The sequence below is a fragment of the Canis lupus genome, chromosome 18 (assembly GCF_048164855.1).
Source record: "Canis lupus baileyi chromosome 18, mCanLup2.hap1, whole genome shotgun sequence".
Taxonomy (NCBI): Eukaryota; Metazoa; Chordata; class Mammalia; order Carnivora; family Canidae; genus Canis; species Canis lupus.
Genome location: NC_132855.1, coordinates 18,298,399 through 18,321,305, shown reverse-complemented (window position 1 = coordinate 18,321,305; position 22,907 = coordinate 18,298,399). Strand labels below are relative to the sequence as shown.

The window sequence follows — 22,907 nt, the reverse complement described above, 5'->3', positions numbered from 1 at the left end:
AATGAGCTGATAGCCTTTTAATATTTAAAATGGAAAAATTTCCCATTTTCTCCCCCTCTTGGTTTATCTATCCTGTATGTAGAGTACTTGTGGGCTCTCTCAGATGTCAGGGCCTCTTGATGATGTGCTGGTTTGACGACCATGTCTGGAGCAAATAAGCCCTGATTCGTGGTGTCAGCCAGTTTCTGCGGTGTGACCCATGTCAAGTTGCCAGTGTGACGTCACTGAACATAGGGTTGGGAAGAGAGGCACGTAATCGGCTCTCACTGGCTCCAGCACACTGCAGGACTGTTATGTTCTCAAAGTGCTAAGGGACTTCTCTACTCTCTCCCTCTCCAGTACTTCACGTCACTGACGCTTTGGCCAGTCCTGGCTTCCACCGAGGAAGGGGCTTGCAGAGGTCAGAACCCCAGCGCTAAGGCCAGTCGGTGTCACTATGTGGATCACCGAGCACTGGCTAACTCAGAGGAATATTACTAATATCTCAATATAATTAATCGAAGGTCTTTTGCATCTCTCTGGATCTCTGAAACTCTGACACATTCAGCTCCCAAACTTGCATCACATCTGGTACATACTGAGAGGGAAAGAGAAAGAGAAAAAAAAGGCTGGAACGAGTCGAGAGAAGGATCTGCAAGAAATACAGTGAGCAAAGGGCAGAGAAGTGCTGAAGCAGACAAAACAATAGATCAGGTCTTTGGTTCTGAATGTTACTTGGGAGCGATAAAGAGCACAGTCCTGCTCCTGGATCATCATCTTTTGCCAGCCCCCTGCTCGGAAATGATTTCCTGAAAACATCTCTCTGATGCTTTTAGCGTCAGCAGAAGCCAGCTAAAGTTTCCCCGATTCACTACCTAAAAACCCAAGAGTAGGTAATTATGCTTCCTGCTGACAAAATACAAAATGTTAAACATGCCCAATTACAGAGAAACACTGAAATGTTGAATCTGTGACAGTTCTAACAATTGCAGTAAGAAAGGCAGCTCACTTAGCCCTGGAAGACACAAAAGAATGTCTTCCGGAGAGCCTTTAATCTTCCTTACAGTCTTTTCAATTAATTTAACCATGAATCATTTTCTTTTAAAAATTACTTGAAATTTTCCATATTAAATACTAGAGGGCTATTTCCCAGCCCAATCTTAGAACTGTACCGGGCCACGCACTTCAGTCTAGGAAGTGGCATTCCTTCATATTACTGTCCTGGTCTCACAGAGCCCTGCCTTCTAAGCACAGCTGGAGCAGGTGCCTGAGATATCAGAAGCAAAAGGGGTGGTACAGGCCTTCTTCAGCTCAACCCACTCCTGCAAAGGCTCCTGCTCCCTAAAAAACATGGCCAAATACATAGGCAGAGCATCCCAGGCACTCTAGTGTCAGGCTCTAAGTGCCCGCATGTACCCCTGTGAGCCAACAGAGAGTGTTCTCAAGGTGGTTGAGCCACCAGTGTTGGGGGCAAGCTAAGTCAGAGTCCATAAGGGGAAGTCCAGACAACAGGGGGGAAAGACGAGCCCCAGAGCTGATGGACCAAACAGAGGGTGGGAGTGGGGCCATCCATGAAACCAGGCATCAAGAACTGGAAGGGAAGATTAAGAGGAAGTAGCTGGGATCAAACAGGAGTGCATCCTGGGAGACTGGCTGGTATATCACACAGTAGAGGCTCACTGAGGGAGGCCGGCAGAGGTGCCACTCGAGGGCAGCCGAGCTCATCCACTGGTAGAGTAGAGGTTGGAAGAGAGATGGAAACCTAATCCACAGAGGATACTGTCTGATGGCTCTCAGCATTTGCATTGTTCCTTCTACCCAAAATGTCATTCTTGTTTTCTGTACCTAACTAAGTCTTGCTCTTCCACAATGCCTGGCACTCAAGGGATCCTTCCTCTAGGAAGCTTGCTCCTTCAGCATCACCTCCAAGCCACCTGTCACCTTGTACACACTTCATCCCTAGTACTTAACAAGCATGATAGCTGGTATATAGTAGGTGCTTTATGAGTCTTGTTGAATCAATAAATGAATGAATGAAAAATCAAGAATAGATTATACTGAATTTAATAGTCAGATCCTGCTAGAATGATCTATTGATATTGGCAGTAGTTTAAAAACTAAGGCTGAGAAGTCCCTAAGTGGCTCAGTAGGTTAAGTGTCTGACTCTTGATTTCAGCTCATGTCATGATCTCAGGGTTGTGAGATCGAGCTCCATGTCAAGTTCCATGCTGGGAGCCTGCTTCTCCCTCTGCCTGTGTCTGTGTCTCTGCCTCTCTCTCTCTCTCTCCCTCATAAATAAATAAAATCTTAAAAAAAAAAAAATTCTCTCTCACCCTCTCCTGCCGCCCTTCCTTTTCCCCACCCTGCCCCTCTCACATGTACACTCTCTCTCTCTAAACATAAAAAAAAAAAAAAAAGAAAGAAAGAAAAAGAAAAAGAAAAGAAAAAGTAAGGCCAAAAGTTTAAGAGAGGTACTTAGCTTTTCTCCTGAGTCATCTAAGAAATAGATGACCCTTTCTAGACACCATCACTATCTTATATTCCTGAAATAATAAGAATAAATATGTACCAATTTCCTGGTAGCAGTTAAAGATTTGATGTCCAATATTCAAACAGTGATGATGGTTTTCATCCAGTGGAACTCCTAAGAAATACCAGTGAAACTAGTGGAATAGGAAGTCTTCTAGAGTTTTCCAAGCTGAGAATCAGTCTTACTGACAGATTCCTGAGCCCAACTTAAGGATTCTGATACAACAGGCCCAAGCACCTGTATTTTTCAAAAACCCCTCCAAGTGATTCTGATAATGAACAGAATTAGAAACCACTGGATGGTTGTGCCTAAGCCACTGATGATGTGACCGGTGCTGTATGTGACTCAACATTACCAGGGAGTGAGAATGCCGTCTGCCTAGCAAATCAGAGATAGTCTTAATAAAGAGAAGTTAAACCTACTGTGTATTTTCCTGGATTATCTCATTTAATCCTCCCAACAAGCATACAAGGTAGGAGCTGGGATTATCCCCATGGTACAGTATAGACATTGAAGCTTACAGAAGTTAAGCAACTTACCAGTCCCTAAGTCAGACAGATGGAATTCAAAATCCTGGCAGATTATTCTAGAGGCTGTATTCTTAAATCCTGAGCAGTACAACCCCTCTGCTGAAATACGTGAGCAGAAAGTAACCCCCTGAAACACACTGTCTTAAGGAAGTGGCCAGCACACTTGAGGTTTGGCCTCTGCACCATGTTGTCCTCTAGCTCATAGGAACTGATTGCTTTGATAAATCTTGGGCATTCCTGCATCTGTCTCACTTTGTGTTATTTATGTTTGCATCCCTCACACATAGCACAACACCTGGCCCATGAGATCAACTCAACACTTATTTACTGAATTAAAATCATTTGATTCTATGATTGTCATAAAAATGATGTGACTAGGGGCGCCTGGGTGGCTCCGTCAGTTAAGTATCCAACTCTTTATCTAGGCTCGGGTCTTGATCTCAGGGTCATGAATTCAAGCCCTGTGTTGGGCTCCATGCTGGGCATGGAGCCTACTTAAAAAAAAAGTGATATGACTAGAGCCAAGAACTCCCCTTAGCCAAAGTTCTCTGTACTGCCTTGGCCACGTTGGGGTTGATTGAAAAATGTGACTCAGCTACAGAAGGCAAGGGAGAGGAATGTAGTATATGCTTATTGGATGAGCTTTCAAGGGAAGCATATACTCTCTGCCAGCGCGACTGTGTGTCAGACAAACCTGGAAGGATCTGGGGTCCCAGTGAAGTAGTGAATGCATGGCGAGCTTCTGTTCTGAGGCAGAACAGACACTACACTGGCTGTGGTGAGGAAAGACTCAGAGTCTATACAGACTCCACTGGCTTTGTCCCGTAAGATGTCAATCATAGTCTGCACAGTGATGCTTTCTGTAAAGAAGAAGAGAAAGAGAGAAGCTGTAACAGTGGCAGGTTTTTAGCCAAAATCCCATTCATTCCTTTTCCTTTTTAGTAATAGAACTCTTGAACAGATAGCTGAGAACATAACTGCCCAGCCACAGACGACATTTCCCCGCTTTCCTTGTGGCTACATGTGGCCACATGATAAATCTTGACCAATGGGCGATGAAATGAAATGTGCAACTTCCTTGTCATGCCCATAAAAGGGACAGTTTGTCCTTCACTTTTTTCCTCCTCCTGCTGCTGCCTAGGACACGCTCATAAGTGATCCACAGATGGAAGTCCTGTGTTGAGGCAGAGTAACCCACCAGCCCTGGACTGTCCATACACATCTAAACTATAATAGGGGCAAAAAGTAAGCCTCCATTTTCTTTAAGCCATATTATTTTGGAGTCTCTTTGTTAGAGCACTGAGCAACACCTCAATGAGTGCAGTATTGCAATAGAAAGGTACTTGCATAGCAAAGTACATGCAATCTATGCACACCCCACTAAGCTAGCTCTCTCGTACACTCTTGCTGGTTAGACTCAATACGATATTTGGAGAATGGCCTTTGCAGTGGAAGAGATTCACACAAAGAAGCATTTAGAATATTCAAGTCATTATGACTACTGTCTCTGACTTCAACTAAATGTGTTAACAATTCCTTGACTGCACAGAACCCCAGGTTTACATTTTCTCCTTCTGTTTATAATTCATTAAAACACTTTTCTTTCGGTCTGTGTTCACAAAGATGGGATCAAAGCATCACATAGGGAAAAGGTGCCTTAAACTTCACTAATACAACTCACATCCCCTTTGTAAATTTCTATTTATAATGTCACACCTAAAAATATTAACAATAAAAACCTTGATTTCTTCAACTACCCAGTGTTCAAATGTTCTCATTATCTCATAAATGAGTTTACTGATTTAAATCAGGATCTAGTAGTTGGTAATGTCTCAAATTTCCTTTAATCTCTGCCTCTCATTTTATTCTTTTGCATTTTACTTGTTGGGCCATTTCTCCTACAGAATTTCCCACAGTCTGAACTTTGCAGATGGTATTGCCTGGTGTTATGTAATATGTTCCTCATACTCTGTATTTCCTGTAAACTAGTAGCTAGATCCAGAAGCTTCATCAGATTTAAGTCTGATGTTTTGGTGAGACTACTTCACATAAGGGATTATATACTTTTATCAACTTAGGTTTGTTTGTTTGTTTGTTTTGAACTTTTAATGGTTTTAAGTTCCCATTGTAAAATGGATGCTTTCTTACGTCCCTATGCTGAATACATTAATTAAGCTCCACATCAAAACTCCTGAAGTGTTTTTCTACATTAAGCATCAGCAAAGTTTTTCTTGAAGAACCAGATAGGATTTCAGGCTTATGGGCAACATCATCTCTGTTGTAACATACTGTGCCATTATAGCATGAAAACAGTCCTAAACGATATGTAAATAAATGTGTATGGCTGTGTTCCAATAAAATTTTATTCACAAAATACATGGCTACCAACAAACAGGTCATCATCTGCCAACCCTTGTTTTAAATGATTTTAAATCATTTTAAATGATTTTAAATGAGGTTTAACTTACAAAACACACGTATCACTGGCAAATATAAAATGTGGCCATGGTGGTTTATTTGGAAGGGTTTCCACTCAGGCACACAAGTACCAAGCTATCCAGTCAACATATTCACCTAAATTTGTATTTTGATCAAGTCAATAACTGGGCAGAAGATAGAAGGTTTGGGAAGAAAATTCAGGTCAACAGTTCAACTCAATAAATATTCATGGAGCAAAAGTCTATAATGGGCACCAAAAAGGGAACTCAGGATGAGTAAAGGACAGTGCCTTGCCCTCAAGGCCTAGCAGCCTAATAAGAGAGGAAAACATAGGAAGACAGTAAGTCAAATATACAAATGCTGAGATAGAAGGAAGCTTCAATAAGAATCATAAAGACAGGTACAATAACACTGATGTTTAAAGGAGAAACCACTCCAGAAGAAGAACCTCCCATGGGTGAGGAAGCATCCTACAATAAGAAATACACATTGATATCCTTCCTGCACCTCAGGGGCATCAACACAAATTGGTCTGTATGTACAAGGTCTACTCTCATTTCCTCCTCTGCTGATCCTAAGATCAGACAAGTCCTCTGAAATAGTTACAAGACCACAGGTATGAGAGGGAGAATCATAAGGGGTGTACTAACTCACCTTCTTTCTTTTCTAAGCTGTCTTTGCCTGCACAGCAGTCTAGATGGTCATCAGCCAGAGAGAAAACTTGGGAAAAATTGAACTCGTCCTCTCCTGTCCACCAGCCTTGACTCTGAGCATAACTCCTGAGTTCAGGGTGCTCTGCATCGATCTTCGTGGTGAGTGAAAGCTGATTGCAAATGCACTTCACTCCTTCTGTAGAGAGTACAAAGCCCCGTTAGTTGGAAATACATAGTTGAGTATATCAGTATGAGTGTGTGTGTGTGTACATGTGTACCCAGATATAGGAGTGTGGGAAATCTGCGGGAATTTTTTTTCTCATAAAAACGTAAGTGTGGCTAAATAAATCTAGAATCAGAAACACATGCACTCTGAGTACACTCCAGCTTGGTGGATAAGAGGCCAGAAATTCTCCCATCAGCTGGCAGGCTTGCTCTAGCTCTTCCAAAGACTCAGCTGTAAATACCCTGAGGATGACTTGGCTTTCAAGCTTCAAGATACTGTCTAGAACACTAAGAAGTTAGGAGTTGTAGTTCAAAAAAGCCATCCATATTTGCTGCTGCCAGGAAGCATGTTGATCTAAATTCTTGGAGAATGAGAATGAAGTAGAGAGAGAGCTCAAACCACAAGCTGCAATAAAGTCATTACTGCCTAAAAACCAGTCCCTTAGAGACAAGGTCAGTATTAGACTGAGTTCTTCTAGTATGTTCTGCCTCACTGAATTATTCTTCCAAGATAAGGAAGATTCCTAGCTGATAGGCATTGGCCCTCTGCCATTCATCATTTCAGAGGATAATACAAGAATAAAACTACTTTAAAAAATTAAAAATAAAAAATAGCTTTGGCCTAAATAAGTGATTTTGGCATTCTTCATACTAAACTACCAAAAATCTCTTGTGAGCAACTCCACAGATAGTATTTTCCTCAAGGGCTGATTTATAATAAGACATTTGCTTTCAGGAATGTTAGCACTTGGGGGCCAAATTTACTATCCTATTACTATCACACTGCTGCTGGAAGCAGAGGACATGAAATCAATGAGTCCAAGGAATGGCTAGGGTTTTATTTCAATATTTAGTGAAAGACTACGTGCATTTTGACGAGATGGGTTTTTTAAAGCTATATCTTGAAGAGACACTAAGCTTTTGAAAAGCAGGTATAGGTCAAAAAAGTTTTTTAAGTTCTACTGAAAAGCAATATATGACTGCTCTTCTGTACAGACCACTACTCCTCTTGAAACCATTTGATAGTAAAGCTTCATCTTAGGAGAATTTTTTTGGTAAAGGAGTTTTATGGTCTTGCACTGCAGGAGGCTTGGTGATATGGCTGGCCACACCGGCTACACCCGTTCTGTAAATACCACAAGAATAGGGCAGCAGGCACAAGTGAGTATATGCTGGGCACATGGGGGTGGAGAAAGTCTCTGAGATTGAGGCAAGGGCACCACCAGCCCATTCAGCACCCTTGTGAGAATAAGAAGACACCCTCCTCCGGGCAAGCCCCGGAAGCCAGCCTTGAATAGGACACAACATGCCTGTCGTCCACAGCAACTCTGATCACCACACTGACTCAGGCCACAAGAAACAACGGGCTTGATGCTCAACTATTACAGTAGATCTTCTGCTTCTAACTCAAGTCCGATTTGGTTCCAATCACCCCTAAGGCAATGATGCAAAAACAGGTTTCATCCCTCTCATCAATTCTGAGGAACCAGAAAAGACTTCCTTGCAAATTCAGTTGAGAAAAATATGTAGGCCAAGTACAGGTCCAACAGGAGAAGAGCGCTGTGATCTCCTAGCTGTGTCTGCCATGAGCGCACGAGGGGGAAATGGCAGCGCACAGTCCAAGTGTGTGTCATTCAGTCCTAAGGAATGTCAGTGGGGCTCCACTGCCCAATCCCCTCCTAGAACTCCTTAGTTCTCTCAGAAGCCCTTTAGCCCATTCTGGGACCCCATCCAGTCCCTAATATGAGGGTGCTAATTGATGAGACAGGACAACCACACCTCCTTTTAACATCTCCTCCCTCAGAACTGTCTAAGAACAAATGTGGCAGGGAGCACAGAGCAATAGGTGAATGGGCACTGCATCCTCCCGGGTGGATTCCCTAGTCTCTGCTCTTCTAGAAACCCTGTCTCACAGAGAAATGAGCCTGTTGGCCCAGAGGCAGTCAGTGGTCCTCATACAGATCCCAATTCCTCTTTCAGAGGAATATTCCAAGCACAAAGAGCTATAGGGCTGGGGGTAACGAGGGGCAGCTCCCTGTAGTAATGGCTCATTGACTCAATGGAATGGGAAAGTCACCATTCCTTTGGCCTGGTCAGAGTAACTTTGGGTCACAAACTGCTGGTAGTCAAAATTGGGTCCTGCTCAGAAAGCAAACAGAAAATAAACGTCAGGAGTGTGTTTCCCAAGTGCTGACATCCCCGCATCCCACGTTCCAGAAGCAGAGCCTAGAAGAGAAGGTTCAGCACAGAGAGGGTCCACATCAGCAGTGGGCAGGCAGCTACACATCCGGGCAGCATCCCCCTCGGCCGCCCCATCCACACGGGCTCACCTGTGATCTGCTCGGCAGCCCAGTACTTCCCCACGGTCTCCAGCACCCAGGCCTCCTCACGATCCACAATCAGATATGCGCTTTGGAAGCTGTGGCAGGAGTCTGCATCTTCATAGTAATTTCCACCTTGTCCATGTTCCTCCAACAAGGCGACGATGACATCTAAGGCTTCTTTAGCTGTTGTCCCTCTTTCTAAACCAAGCCTGGAGTAAGAAAACCAGAAGTGTACCTCAGTTATTTCCTACCATGTGGTTTTTACCACAATAACCAAAGACTAGGAGGAAGGGGAGTGATGAAGCGGGCTGACATGTGTAAACACGTCCATCTGTGGACAGATACAGAGATTCACAGCACACTTGAACAGCACAGCACACTTGAACTCAAAGTGCATCTCTTCCACATTCAGTTCAAAATCATGGGGGGTGTTTTGTGTCTTTAGGCACCTCCCCTCCCACACAGACAGAAGAGTCAGGAACCCAGGGCTTCTCCCCCATGAAGGGCACCTCAGCCATCTCTCTGTTTCACTTTTCTTTTCTCTTTCTTTATTTCTTTTAAAGGTTTTATTTATTTGAGAAAGAGAGAAAGCACGATCAGGGGAGAGGGGCAGAGAGAGAGAGGGAGACTCCCCACTGAGCAGAGAGCTCGACATGGGGCTTAATCCCATGACCCCATGATCATGACCTGAGCCAAAGGCAGATGTTTAACTGATTGAGCCATCCAGGCACCTCTCTGTGTTTCTTTTCTAACCCTGGCTCCCATGGAGCTGCCTAGCTCAGCTCTAGCCTTATCAAGACTCCCTTTCTTTTTATTTTTTTTAAAAAGATTTTATTTACTTATGAGAGAGAGAGAGAGAGAGAGAGAGAGAGGCAGAGACACAGGCAGAGGGAGAAGCAGGCTCCATGCAGGGAGCCTGACATGAGACTCCATCCCGGGTCCCCAGGGTCATGCCCTGGGCTGAAGGCGGCGCTAAACCGCTGAGCCACCCGGGCTGCTCCAAGACTCCCTTTCTGTGGCTTATTCTCCCTCCTGTCTCTGAGCAAAAGGAAATCTCTGCCCAGTGCACCCTGATCTCTGCTATTCTACGCCACATACTTTGGTTGGTAGTGAAAGTGTCCCATAGCCAGCCACTGTCCTCAGTGCATATGATTCACTCAGAGATGGCATTAGGAACCGGAGCCTGGTTGGGACACGATCAATGCTTTTCAACATATCTCTCCTCCTACCTAGTATCAGCCTCCTTCTACTGGTGTGGCTTACAGCTTCACTTATCAAAAACTACACAATTCCTCAGAAATGAAACAGCAATCTCCTCCCAGCCCTTCCAATTAATTGGCCCCCTAAAGAGGGCACAGATACTGCCCTCTGCGTGACCCTGGGGAAGTCACATAATATATTTGAATTCAAATTTATGTTACCTATCAAGTAAGGACCTATGTCATCAGGTGGCTTTGAGGACAGGTTTATGAGATAATGAATGTAAAACCACAAGCACAACTGCCCAGGACCAAGTAGGTGATGAGTACATTTAAGAGGCAACACACTATGGCAGAAAAACAGTGACTCAGAGAGAGAGGGGCCTGGCTTCTGGTTCAGGCTGTGCCACCCACCGGCAGCATGACCTTAAGTAACATAACCTTTCTGAAAGTTGATTTTCTCATTTGTAAAGACAAACTGGTACTACATCCCTCTCAGGCTGATCTGAAAGAGGATGGCACCTGATACGTACTCAGTAAATGTCCATTTGTTCATTTCTCCCTTCCCATTATAATTCTGGTGCCAGCAGCACAGAACCTCAGAGCAGAGGCAACAGTGCCTGCTAAGGTGGTAGCGTACGCCAGTTCTTGGTGAATTTCCAGCATGAGACCAATTATAACTAAAATTCACCCAGCCTGATTCTTTCCAAAGGGCCTTTAGCTGTGCTGCCAGGGAGGGGAAGCAATAATTCCACAGAGATATTCTTGTAACAGGCTTATTTTCATGGTCAGATAATTATATATCAATTCATTGGCCATTTCTCAGTGTTGGTCTATTTAGGAAGACTTGAGGACAAGGCACTGATTTGAAAGCTGAACCCTATGACCTTAGGAGAGTGATAAAAAAATAAACTCATTAGAAGGTTGGATTAAGTAGACTATTCTGTTGGTCAGTGTCATCTTCTCCGAAGAGGAACAGCAGAAGCAAGCATTCATCTGATCTTGAAGGTCCAGAGCAAATAAGTGTGCTGTGAGCACTTCTATAGGTCTGCCCAAGCTGTGCCCCAGGAGGGCCCTGAGAGCCTCTGGTCACATTGTCTCGTGCATGCATTCCAAGCAGAAGCCTGTCCCAGGGCTTCGGTAGGGCTCCAATTTGCCCATGCAAACCTGTGCTAGGAGCACATGAATACCCAAGCAGGGGCACCCCGCCTTTGGAAGCTGTGACTTCTCTTTTGCAGTTTCCAGCTCACTCTCCTGCTCTTCTGCCTACTGTGTTCCACACAGACTTCCGAGACATGCACTTGCCCTCCCACGCTGACTTTTGTGTCCTCTTTGCACAGTATCTGCAGCGGGACCTCGACACTCATCCACAAACACAACTTTCTCTCTCCTGCCCCCTGTGCCAGGACCATGGAAAACAATACTCCTTTGTCCACCTGTTTATTCCCAACTAGCCTCTGTGCCTCGGGACGAGGGCAGGACAGCCTGCTCCACGGTACCAGGACTGCAAACGACAGCAGGGTTACACACTCTCCGGCTGGGACCCAGGGGACAGATGCTATAGAGCTACAGCAGTCTAGGGCCACAAGTCACCTGATATCAGGATGCCTGTTCCAAAGCCTTTCACAGGGGTCTTGCCTCCTAGATGGGCAGATTCATGTGATTCAGGACGAGAACAGCATCTTCCTGGCCCCCACGCCTATTTTCATACTGGCTGCTTCACCTCATTATGGGGATGACTGGGGCAGGCAGAGGAATGAAATTTACTGGACCAAGGTTAGAGTCCTACTCTGATATCTACCTTAGGTACAATTCAGATCCTTCAAAAGTGTGTGCTTAGTCCAAGTTTTTCTGGGCCTTGGATGCTCCCAAATTCAAATCTTGTTCTACGGTAAATCCTTAGAAGAATCCCTATTTTCAGCCTGTCACTCTCACACTGGAATGTCAAGCTCACTGTGTCCATTCCTGAAAGGGTAACAGAGCTATCCATCAGTTGGTGGAAGCCTCAGATCACAGAGATCTCTGTGCAAATGTGTACTTTCTCCTAACACAGCCTACAAAGTGTCAAAACCTCTACTCCTTTGTATAGGATGTTGGTTTTGGGAGGTACTTTAGAGGTCATCCAATCTAAGGCCTCCCCTCGAACAAATGCAGACTATGGCCCAGAGGGGTAATATAACTTGGTGTATTCACACTGAAAACCTAGGCCCCTGGTCTCCAGCCCAATATTCTCTCAACTAGGTCACGATTCTATTGCATTTCACTATTTCAGAAAAAAGAAAGTTGTTTCAGAATGTCGTTTCGTTCCAGCCCATCCTCTCCTTTGGTCATTCAGTCCAAACTCAGTCACTGATGAACCACCAAAGGCCAGGTACACAACTCCTGGTGCTCATGACACAACAGAAAGCGAGCAAAGATCCCCATCCTGCTGAGCCCACACTTCCACTTCCCCCTGTTACATAGTGGCTAGCAGAGCAGGAAAGGGAAAAAGATGCCTGAGATAAAGAGGGGACAAGAGGGATATTTTTCTTCTTTTTCCCCTTATATCTTATGTATTTGATATGTATCCTTTCTTCTTTCATATATTTTAAATGTATTTCAAACCATAAACTTCACCCACTTAAAACATACAGTTCAGTGATTTTTGGTATATTCACAAAGTTGCGCAACTATCACCAGAATCTAAAGTTGGTACATTTTTAACAGCCCACAAAGAAGCCCCATATCCCTTAGGAATCACTCCCCATTTTCCCATCCCAACCCCAAGCGACCATTAATCTACTTTCTACTACTATGAATTTGCCTATTCTGGATATCTCATGTGAATGCAATCATATGTATGTGACCTTCTGCATCTTGGTTTCTTTCACTTGATATGTTTTCAAAATTCATCATGTTCAAGCATGTATAAGCATTCGGTTATTTTTTACTGCTTAATAATATTCCATTGTAATCTTCTATCACCTTAAACTTCTTATCAAAAGGCACACCTCAGGACGCCTGGGTAGCTCAGTGGTTGAGCTTCTGCCTTTGGCTCGGGGCGTGATCCCAGAGTCCCGGGATCGAGTCCCACATTGGGCTCCCTGCATTGGGCCTGCTTCTCTCTCTACCTGTGTCTCTGCCTCTCTCTCTGTGTGTCTCTCATGAATAAATAAATTTTTTAATTTAAAAAATTTTCTTTAAAAAAAAAAAAAGACCCACATCTTCTTTGGGAGGCTTGTGTTACCATATATGAGGTTTGGAGGAAAATAAATCCTGCCCCCATTCCCCATCTGTTCTAAGCAGTTGTTTCAAAGAATCACTAGTACCTGACCAGATCCATCCCCAGTAAGGCTTCCGTCTCAGCGGCTGGTTCTCTGGCATTGATGGCTTCATTGGCTATGCACACTCCATGCTCGTTGGCTCCCATTTCTGCCCCCCAAAGCCAGGCAGGTCTGCTTATCACAATGGCATGGGTCCTAGGGACTTGGTCGATTGAAATGTAAGTGCACTGAAAAATGAAGACAGAAAAGAAAGGACCATCATCTGCCAGGATCCACTTAGTTTCCACCCTGGTACTTATACCAAACCACCACATCAGTTACAAACAAAGCCAAAAATAAATAAATAAATAAATAAATAAATAAATAAATAAATAAATAAGGCTCAGGAACACCAGACTTAAACGACACCCCCCCAAATAAATAAATAAATAAATAAATAAATAAATAAATAAATAAATAAATAAACGACACCCCAAGTCTCAATGCAGCTCAGATGTCTCTATGGCGGGTTTAAGTTTTGCCTATCAGGTGTCTCTGGTTCAAGTGCAATTTATCCACAGTGTTCACGTATATACTAGTCATCTTCTTGAACCAGGTATTCAGTCAATCTCTGCCCTGAACATTCCGTGTGGTCATTTCAGTAGCTATTTATCCTCATGTGCAAAAATCCTAACTATTTATCCTCATGTGCAAAAATCCTTCTCGATCAGTGGTTAAAAGTTAAAGAGCCCTACTATAGGAGAAACTTTACCTGGAGACTTAATATAGAAAGATTCAAGGGAAAATTTTTTCTGAAGAATAGGGGTTCTTATGCCTCGGGCAATGATCCCTAGGGTTCCCTGGAACCAGTTTGACAACCTCTACGATTACTCTAGTGTTAGAAAAATGATAATATTTTACATTCAACTAATGCATTAAATGCTCTCATATACACTGCGCTTCCCCATCTGTCTCATTTGATTGACACATGCTAAGCCGCGCAGTGAACACCTAAGGAGACAGTCCCAGAAGGGCATGTTTCTATCTGTTGTCAGGATGCAAGACATACTGCTTGGTGGTGTATATCTTACCTTCTCCAGGCTGCTGTATCTTTACCTGGAGAATGAGTGAGCTCATCCAGATCAAAGGATTTTTAGCCTCAGAACCCTGCCTTCACACAAACTCTTACAAAGAAGCATGAAGACAGTAAAAGGGGTCAACGTGTGTTGAGGCCAATGGAAGATGGGTCGTGGGAGCAGCTCACTCAGAGCCAGACCTGCTGGCTCTTCCCTCTGACTCCCCCACCCCCCCACACACTGGGCCCATGCGAGAGCTCCCTTGGAGAAATCAGAAAACCACCAAACGAATTTATCCATAAGGAGCCTCCTGCTTCTGGCCTCCTCTCAGTCTATGACATCTCCTGTGTGGTGGCTGCAGCACAGAATTCAGAGCTCTAAACTATACAGAGCTCCCTGGCTCTCAAGGGAGAATTTTATCAGCTGCAGCAACCATTTACATTTTAAATGGAGCACTGAAAGCATGGGTTCGACTGTGGCCTTGGATCTTTTTCTGATTCCAGACCCAGTTTTATCGACTGAGTGCAGCTCAGAAAGTTATTCTGCATTGATTTTCCCATAATCTCTAAACCTCATGTGAGAGCTGAAACGCATGTAGCTTGCACACTCATTGATAAGGTGACACGTATCTCCTTATAATCCATATGAGGTGCAGCTCTGCACTGGGATAATGTGATTTCACTTGATAAATAGTGGTAAACTGAAAGCTAATTAAATCCAGAGGTTGTCAGGAGACTCTTGAGTTTTTCATGGCAAACTGATAATAAAATATACTCTTGAAATCATTTCCCCTATTCAGTTCCCAAAAGTTCTTTACTTTGAAAAATGATTCTGTTAGAGCCAAAACCTTAGCCAAAGCAGTAAACAAACTATAGTCCTCTGTGCTCTTCTACTTTGTAATTGAAATTTACATCTTATAATTGTGTTTTTTTTTCATGTAAAAAGGAGTTCAAGCATTTAACTAACATTTTTCAAAACACCCGTGCACACTGAGCTCTGCTGAGAAATTTGTCTTGAAAAGATGAGTAAATGTGGAAGGAATTTAAGATTCTTTTTTTTTTTTTTTTTAAGATTTTATTTATTTAGGGACGCCTGGGTGGCTCAGGGGTAGAGCGTCTGACTTCAGCGCCAGGGCATGATCCTGGAGTCCCGGGATCAAGTCCTGAGTCAGGCTCCCTGCAGGGAGCCTGCTTCTCCCTCTGCCTGTGTCTCTGCCTCTCTTTTTCTGTGTCTCTCATGAATAAATAGATAAAGTCTTTCTTTATCTATTTATTTGAGAGAGAGACAGAGCACAGGCGGGGGAAGGGCAGAGGGAGAAGGAGAACCAGACCCCCTGCTGAGCAGGGAGCCCAACACAGGGCTCAATCCCAGGAGCCCAGGATCATGAGCTGAGCCAAAGGCAGATGCTTAACCAATGGAGTCACTCAGGTGCCCCTTAAGATTCTTAAGTATAGATTTATCACAAAGGTTGTTTTAAGGAAAAAAGTAAAATTAAGAACGGGTTCATTTGGGGTGCCTGGGTGGTAAGAAACAAAGATCAGAGGGACATAATACAGGTTCAAAAAGAAGAGGGAAACCAGCCAAGTGGGCAGAGGCTTTATATCAAGTGGGTGACATTTGAGTCGATCTTGAAAAATGGGCCAGACATCGAGGTATTCCAGAAAGGGGTAAGAGCCAGAGAAGAGAGGAAAGATGGGGATGTCAGAAGTGTGTTCATGGTCCAGGGACATCCTCCCCTGTGCCGCTCAGGGAAGCTATAGCGATGGCACTGAATAACAGGGCTGCAAGAGCTCAGTAAGTACTGACTGATAAAAATGTTGAAAACTAAATCCAAAAGACCATATGGTCTTCGTGGGAGTTCAAAATATTTGCAGCCAAATTGACACTTTTGGCCAAACTCAGAATGAGGAGGAAGAAAAGAGATGCCCAAGTAGCCAGATGGGCCAAATCAGCCCCTCCTAAGCACGAGGCTGAAAGCCAGTGCACCAGATCCCCCTCATACGCTACAGAGCCAGGAGGGTGGGGAGATGGGGAGATGGGGGTTGGGGTGCACCCAAGCCCTAGTGAGCCTGTAACACACACCCCTTAGGGCATCTCTGTCATGGCCTGCAGCGCCTGGGCCTAACAAGGATCCTTCTGTTGCTGTAACTCACACACACTCCATGTGTTTGAAATATGACTAATCGCACGCAGGTCAAAGAGGATGGTCATGCTAGTCTCATACAGGTCGGTTATCTAAAACCCTAGTCTGGGCGCAAACCTCATAAAAAAAGAGAACGTTTACACAAGATGTAATTAGCTACACTTTGTAAAGTCAGCCATCTAGAACATGAATTCTGCAGGCAGTCATTTCTTTTTTTTTTTTTTAATTTTTTATTTATTTATGATAGTCACACAGAGAGAGAGGCAGAGACACAGGCAGAGGGAGAAGCAGGCTCCATGCACCAGGAGCCCGATGTGGGATTCGATCCTGGGTCTCCAGGATCGCGCCCTGGGCCAAAGGCAGGCGCTAAACCGCTGTGCCACCCAGGGTTCCCAGTCATTTCTTTTTTAAATAAAATTCACCGACCTCCACAATTGCCACATCTTTAATGAGGCAGATACAGTAAGTGGGATTCGAGGCAGCAGAGAAGCTCTCACCAGGAATAATAATAATAAAAAAAATCCAAACAGCACCTGAAATCTTCTTTCAGCATGACAAAAACAATATAGTTCCTCAAGTCAAAATTCCTAGCCAGATTCCTAGTCGAAAACAGAATTATGTTCGCCACTCCAAAGATCAATCTTGCCAGGGATGGTTCTGGCCTCAGCTCTGGTGCTGAAGCTGTTTAAGAGGTCTGCAGAGAGAGATGAGCGAATTGTCTTGCTGCCCCACGGCCGCTCCCAATCAGCCTTTAATAAAACAAATCTGTCAGCGAGCGCGACTTCTGGGTGCCAAGGCCACATGGCAACGTTAAGAATGTCCAGAGTGGGGCGCGTGGTGAGGCATGCTTCCAAGTGCCAGCACTGCTAATAACCACCGAGGTTTTCAAGGTCCTGCCTGCACTGAGCCTGTCACTCTCCCAGGTGGCTCCAGGGGACACGTGCCAGGCTGGAGGATAGAAAAGACGAGCCTTGACAAAGCCCCGGAGACAGAGACAAAAGACAATTCTACTGCAGAGCAAGCCCTTTATTATTTTGTGTGATTGTGTCAAAAAAATGAAAAAGCAAAATCAGCTTCACGCTGGCGCCTACCCTTTGCACATTCCAGCGCACTCTGTCTGGCTCTCGCCCAGTGAAAGGGGACTAGAGACGCTCACACAATAGACGTTTCAATTAATGAAATGCAACCATTGTGCTTTCCTACTGTACTCAGATGGTGAACACAACCCTGGCACCACCAGTGAAAACCACTCTGAAATGAGTTGATGAGTCAGCCAGACTTCCTAGGGTGGGAATAAAAAAAAAAAAAAAAAGCAGGGAAAATGGGATGCTTTGGAGGAATATTTTTAGTCTTAGAAAATTTGCAACTCTAAAGCTGCGTGGCTAATTATCACTGAGGTTTTGGGGGGGGGGGTTGTTTTTTTCTTTTTTATCCCAGTGTCTTGCCTGCTAGTTGAGTGGTTTTTGAAAATGTGCCCTTAGAGTTCATCTGACTCTAAATAAAGACAAAAGAAAATGTCAGCCACATTTTAGAAGAGCTGCTACTTATGTCCCTGAAGCCATAAGCTCTTTGAAAATGGGCGGTGGTGCCAAGGCCTGGGGTCAGAAACAGGCTTAAGAAAGGGGACAGGGTGGAAGGCCCCAGCTAAGCCATGCTCCCACGAGGCAAGGGAGACTTTCTGGCTCCACACCAGGCTGGAAGCTCTTGCTGCTCCCGGGCCGTGAGAGGGCCAACTGCAAGACAGGTGCACAGTCTGCCCAGCAGCCGTGGAGCTTTGCTCAGCTCTGATTCCAGACTAGCTTGTGCTTTCCTACTGTAAGGGACAATCTTCTGAATTAAAATTCAGACCCTCTCGGGCAGCCCTGGTGGCTCAGCGGTTTAGCACCACCTTCGGTCCTAGAGACCCGGGATCGAGTCCCACATCGGGCTCCCTGCATGGAGCCTGCTTCTCTCTCTGCCTGGGTCTCTGCCTCTCTCTGTGTGTGTTTCTCATAAATAAATAAAATCTTAAAAAAAAAAAATTCAGACCCTCTCCCAGGCAAAACACACATACACGCCCAAACCACAAATACAGCTGCCATCTGGACAGTGTTACTAACAATGTTACCAGCTCTCATTAATGGGTAATTTTCGATTCTTCTTACAAGTATTTTTATCCAAGAAGAAAAAGGAAGTGGTCTACCAAAAGCCTGCCCCAAACTCTGTAAGTTGTATAACCTCACTGGGGTTATTAAAATCATGGGACCTTCATGCAGAAGGAAATATAAATAAATACTCACTTTCACTAAAAAGGGAAATAATGAAAACTTTAAACTTTAAAGGAAGGGGGGCAGTGGAGGGGAGGTTTATTATATAATAATAAGAGGCTCTTTAAAAAAGCATTATGAAAAAAATAAATAAATAAATAAAATAAATAAATAAAATAAAAAAATAAAAAAGCATTATGTGTCAAAACTGATTGACCATCAAGATTTCTGTCCCAACTGAGGGGTGAAATGACTGCCTGTAGGTGGGGGATGGGCTAAGTGGGAAGGGGGTGATGAGCATTAGGGAGGGCATGCGTTGGGAGGAGCACGGAGTGTTGTATGGAAGTGATGACTCACTAAATTCTATTCCTGAAACCAATACTACATTATATGTTAACTAACTTGAATTTAAATTAAAAAAAAAAAAAAAAAGGAATTCTGTCTCCAAAAATTGGGATATAATTATTCTCTGGGACACCAAGTGTAAATCATGTCAACTTTAACTGAAATTCATTGTTTTCTGGAACAGCATTCTAATGTTGAATCCACTGTTTCCTAATTAGGAGATTCAACCGAATAAGAATAGACCCACATACCCATCCTCAGTCATGTACACACGCGCAGGCACATCACATGCACACACCACGCACTCACAGAACATCATAATCTGGGAAATTATCCATCTGCTTCCTTGACATTCCTAACTATAGGAAGGAGCAGGGCTTGAAAAAAAGATGAGATGAGTTCTGTGATGCACAGTGGTACGACATCCTCAGAGGGGACAGAGGGCCTTTCACAAATAGATACTCATTTATCTATCCTACTCCGCATCCAAAATTGGTGTTGTGAAAAAAAAAAATCAGCATCCACAAGAGAAAAACTGTAGAACATAAAATATAATGCTCCAACCTTCCAACTGTGTGGCTAAACAAAAATGTGCACTGTAATCTTAGAAACTGAGGAATTCTGCTAAAGGATCCTATCTTACTCTTCCAGTCTCAAGCAGAGAACTTGCCGTAGAGTCGATGATGGATGGACAGAATGAAGGAAGGAGGAAGGGTGGGTGAGCAGACAACTTGGAAGGGAAGGCCTCCTGGAAGGATGGGCCAGCTGGAGGGGGAGGTGGGTCAGTGGATGAGTAATCAAGATGACTTTTAGCACAGAGTTATTCCCAGAAAATGAATTCCCAGAACTTCAAAACTCAAGGATGAGGCTTCTAGGGAAACTGCAGAATATGTTAAGTTTAAAATGTCATGAAATGGCTGAGAAATAGATGAGGTTTTATGGGAACTTCTCACTTCTCATAGTTTAGAAAAATAATTTCTGTATGCTAATGAGAGCTTTTGTGAAAGTTACAGGATAGTTGTTGTAGATCATAACCCCAGCTATGGAAAAGTAATGGATATAACTGTAAGGGAACTATAGGGGTAGGAGTAAATTTGAAAAGCAGATTTAGAACCATATGCTACAGAAAGGAGTTTGGAAACTGAGACCGGGAGTCATAGAATCTCTCAACACTAGCCAATTCCTTAAAAAAAAGAAAAGAAAAGAAAAGAAAAGAAGAGAAGAGAAAAATTAACTGTTTTCATAATGTTCTCCTTAGAGTTTACAAAGTACTTCCAAATATCAGATCCCATGTGCTTCACAAAAAAACTCTGTAAGGCAGACACAGTGTGTGTTATCTCCCTGGCAAATGAGTAAACTGAGTCTCAAAGAGGCTCAAAGATCCAAGGTGCAGGAAACAGGGAAGGCAAGACTGGAAGCCAGGACCCCTGCATCTGGGGCCAGACTCATTCCACTGGTTTCAGGCAACTGTAAATTTCAATTGATTTATAAAGGCAGAACAAGCATAAAGTGCTACATGTTCACAGAAAGACAGCAGGCTAGGGGTGGCTCAGTCAGTTAAATCTCCAACTCTTGGTTTTGGCTCAGGTCATGAACTCATGGGTCATGAGACTGAGCCCCGCATCAGGCTCTGCACTCAGCAGGGAGTCTGCTTGAAGATACTCTCCCTCTGCCTCTCCCCCTACTTGAGTTCTCATTCTCTATCTCTCTCTCTCTATCTCTCTCTCTCTAAAATAAATGAAAAGCTCTTAAAAAAAAATAGGGGCAGGCTAGAGGGAGGTGGAGACATTGCTTTTGGGCTTTGAAGGATACATAAGAGTCTATCAAATAGATGTGAAGAGGGGAGAGCAAGGACATTCTTAGCAAAGGATGGAATGAGCAAAAGCACAGAGAAATGCAAGTGTGTTATTTGTTAAAGAAATGAGGAGCAACCAGTTTAGTGTAGCTGGAGCCTATGGTACAGCTGGGAGAGGAAAACTAAGAATTAGGATCGAAAAGTAAGCAAGAAATTATACAACCCTTATACAGGGTAATTAGTACAAAAATTTTACCCCATGACCCAGCGATCCTGCATCTGGAAGTGTATCTAGCAACTACACCTACACATGTACAGAATGATTCATGTACAAGGTCCTCAAGGCTGACTTTCTGGACTAGCAAACAGGCCCAGTGTCTACCAACAGGGGACTGACTATAAATTATGGTGTATCTCCATAATGGACCACCGTGCATCTGTAAAAAACAATAATAAGGACAATCTCTGTGTATAGATGTAAAAAATCTTTTAAAAATATTATTAAACAAAACAAAATTATAAACCTTTTCTGTAAGTTTGAAATTTTATATTTAAAAAATCAAGTTTCAGGGGTACCTGGGTGGCTCAGTCAGTTAAGCGTCTACCTTTGGCTCACATCATGATCCCAGGGTCCTGGAATTGAGCCCCTGCTAAGCGGGGAGCCTGCTTCTCCCTCTCCTCCCTGCTTGTGCTCTCTCCTGCTATCTCTGTCTCTCTCTCAAATAAATAAATAAAATCAAGTTTCAGAATAGTATATATAATGTGCTACTTTCATGAAAAAAGTGAGAAATAAAGTATTCATATTTGTTTGTATTTGCATAAAACACTAGAAGGGTGTGCAAAAAATGAATAAAAAAGGCTATATGGGATGGGAATCAGAGTGAATAGCAATAAGGAGGAGTAAGATTGCTCATCAGGGCAAACCTTTTTAATATTACTTAATCTTTGAACCACATGAATATATATTACCTATTCAAAATGTAAAATTACATTAAAAAGCATCTTTACTTTTCAAAGTATCCCAAATGAGTTAAAAACTATGTCCATACAAAAACTTGCACATAGAAGGAGAACAGGGCTAGAAAGGAAAACAAAATAAAATGAAACAAAACAAAACCCAAAAAAACCCTGCACACAAATGTTTATAATAACTTTGTTCATAACTGCCAAATCTTGGAAGCAACCAAGACATCCTTCAATACGTGAATGGAAAACTAAACTGTGGTCCATTCAGACAATGGGATTTTTTTCAACACTAAAAAGAAATGCACTTTCAAGCCCAGAAAACACATGGGTGAACTTTGAAAACATACTACTAAGTGAAAGTAGCCAGTTTGAAAAGGCTACATACTGTAGGATTCCAACTACACAACATTCTGGAAAAAGGCAAAAACTATAGACAGTGAAAAGATGAGTGGTTGCCAGGGGTTAGGAAGAGATAAATGAATAGGCGGAGCACAGAGGATTTTTAGGGCAGAGAAAGTATTATGTATGATAATTTAGTGGTGGATACATGTCTTTACATACAGCTGTCAAAACCCATTAGAATATACAACACAGAAAGCAAACCCTAATGTAAAAGATGGACTTTAGTTAATAATGATGTACCAGGGCAGTCCTGGTGGCCCAGCGGTTTAGTGCCGCCTTCTGCCCGGAGTGTGATTCTGAAGTCCCAGGATCAAGTCCCACGTCGGGCTCCCTTCATGGAGCCTGCTTCTGCCTCTGCCTGTGTCTCTGCCTCTCTCTCTGTATCTCTCATGAATAAATAAATAAAATCTTTAAAAAATAAAAATAAAAAAATAATAATGTACCAATGCTGGCTCATGGATTATAACAAATGTACCACAGTGGGCACCTGGGTGGCTCAGCAGTTGAGCATCTGCTTTTGGCTCAGGTCATAATCCCAGAGTCCTGGGATAGAGTCCCACATCAGGCTCCCTGCAGGGAGCCTGCCTCTCCCTCTGCCTGTGTCTCTGCTTCTCTCTGTGTGTGTCTCTCATGAATAAATAAATAAATAAATCTTTAAAAAAAAAAACCAAAACCAAAAAAAACCCACATATGTATCACATGAATGCAACATGCTAATAACAGATAAAGTTGGGAGGTAGGAGGGTGAAGGGTTATACGAGAACTCTCTGTACTTTCTGTTTTTCTGTAAACATTAATCTATGCTGAGAAAAA

General features: G+C 43.3%; 1 protein-coding gene across 1 annotated transcript in view; it reads right to left on the bottom strand.

Annotated features, from left to right (window-relative positions):
- Positions 1–22,907, bottom strand: part of SCRN1 (secernin 1) — a 62,637-nt gene that overhangs the window by 11,572 nt on the left and 28,158 nt on the right. Inside the window, exons 3-6 of the mRNA XM_072783624.1 lie at positions 13,188–13,369; positions 8,687–8,889; positions 6,133–6,327; positions 3,734–3,899 (exon numbers count right to left, since the gene is read on the bottom strand). Of these exons, the coding sequence (XP_072639725.1) occupies positions 3,734–3,899; positions 6,133–6,327; positions 8,687–8,889; positions 13,188–13,369 (746 nt within the window). The remainder of the gene's footprint in view (positions 1–3,733; positions 3,900–6,132; positions 6,328–8,686; positions 8,890–13,187; positions 13,370–22,907) is intronic.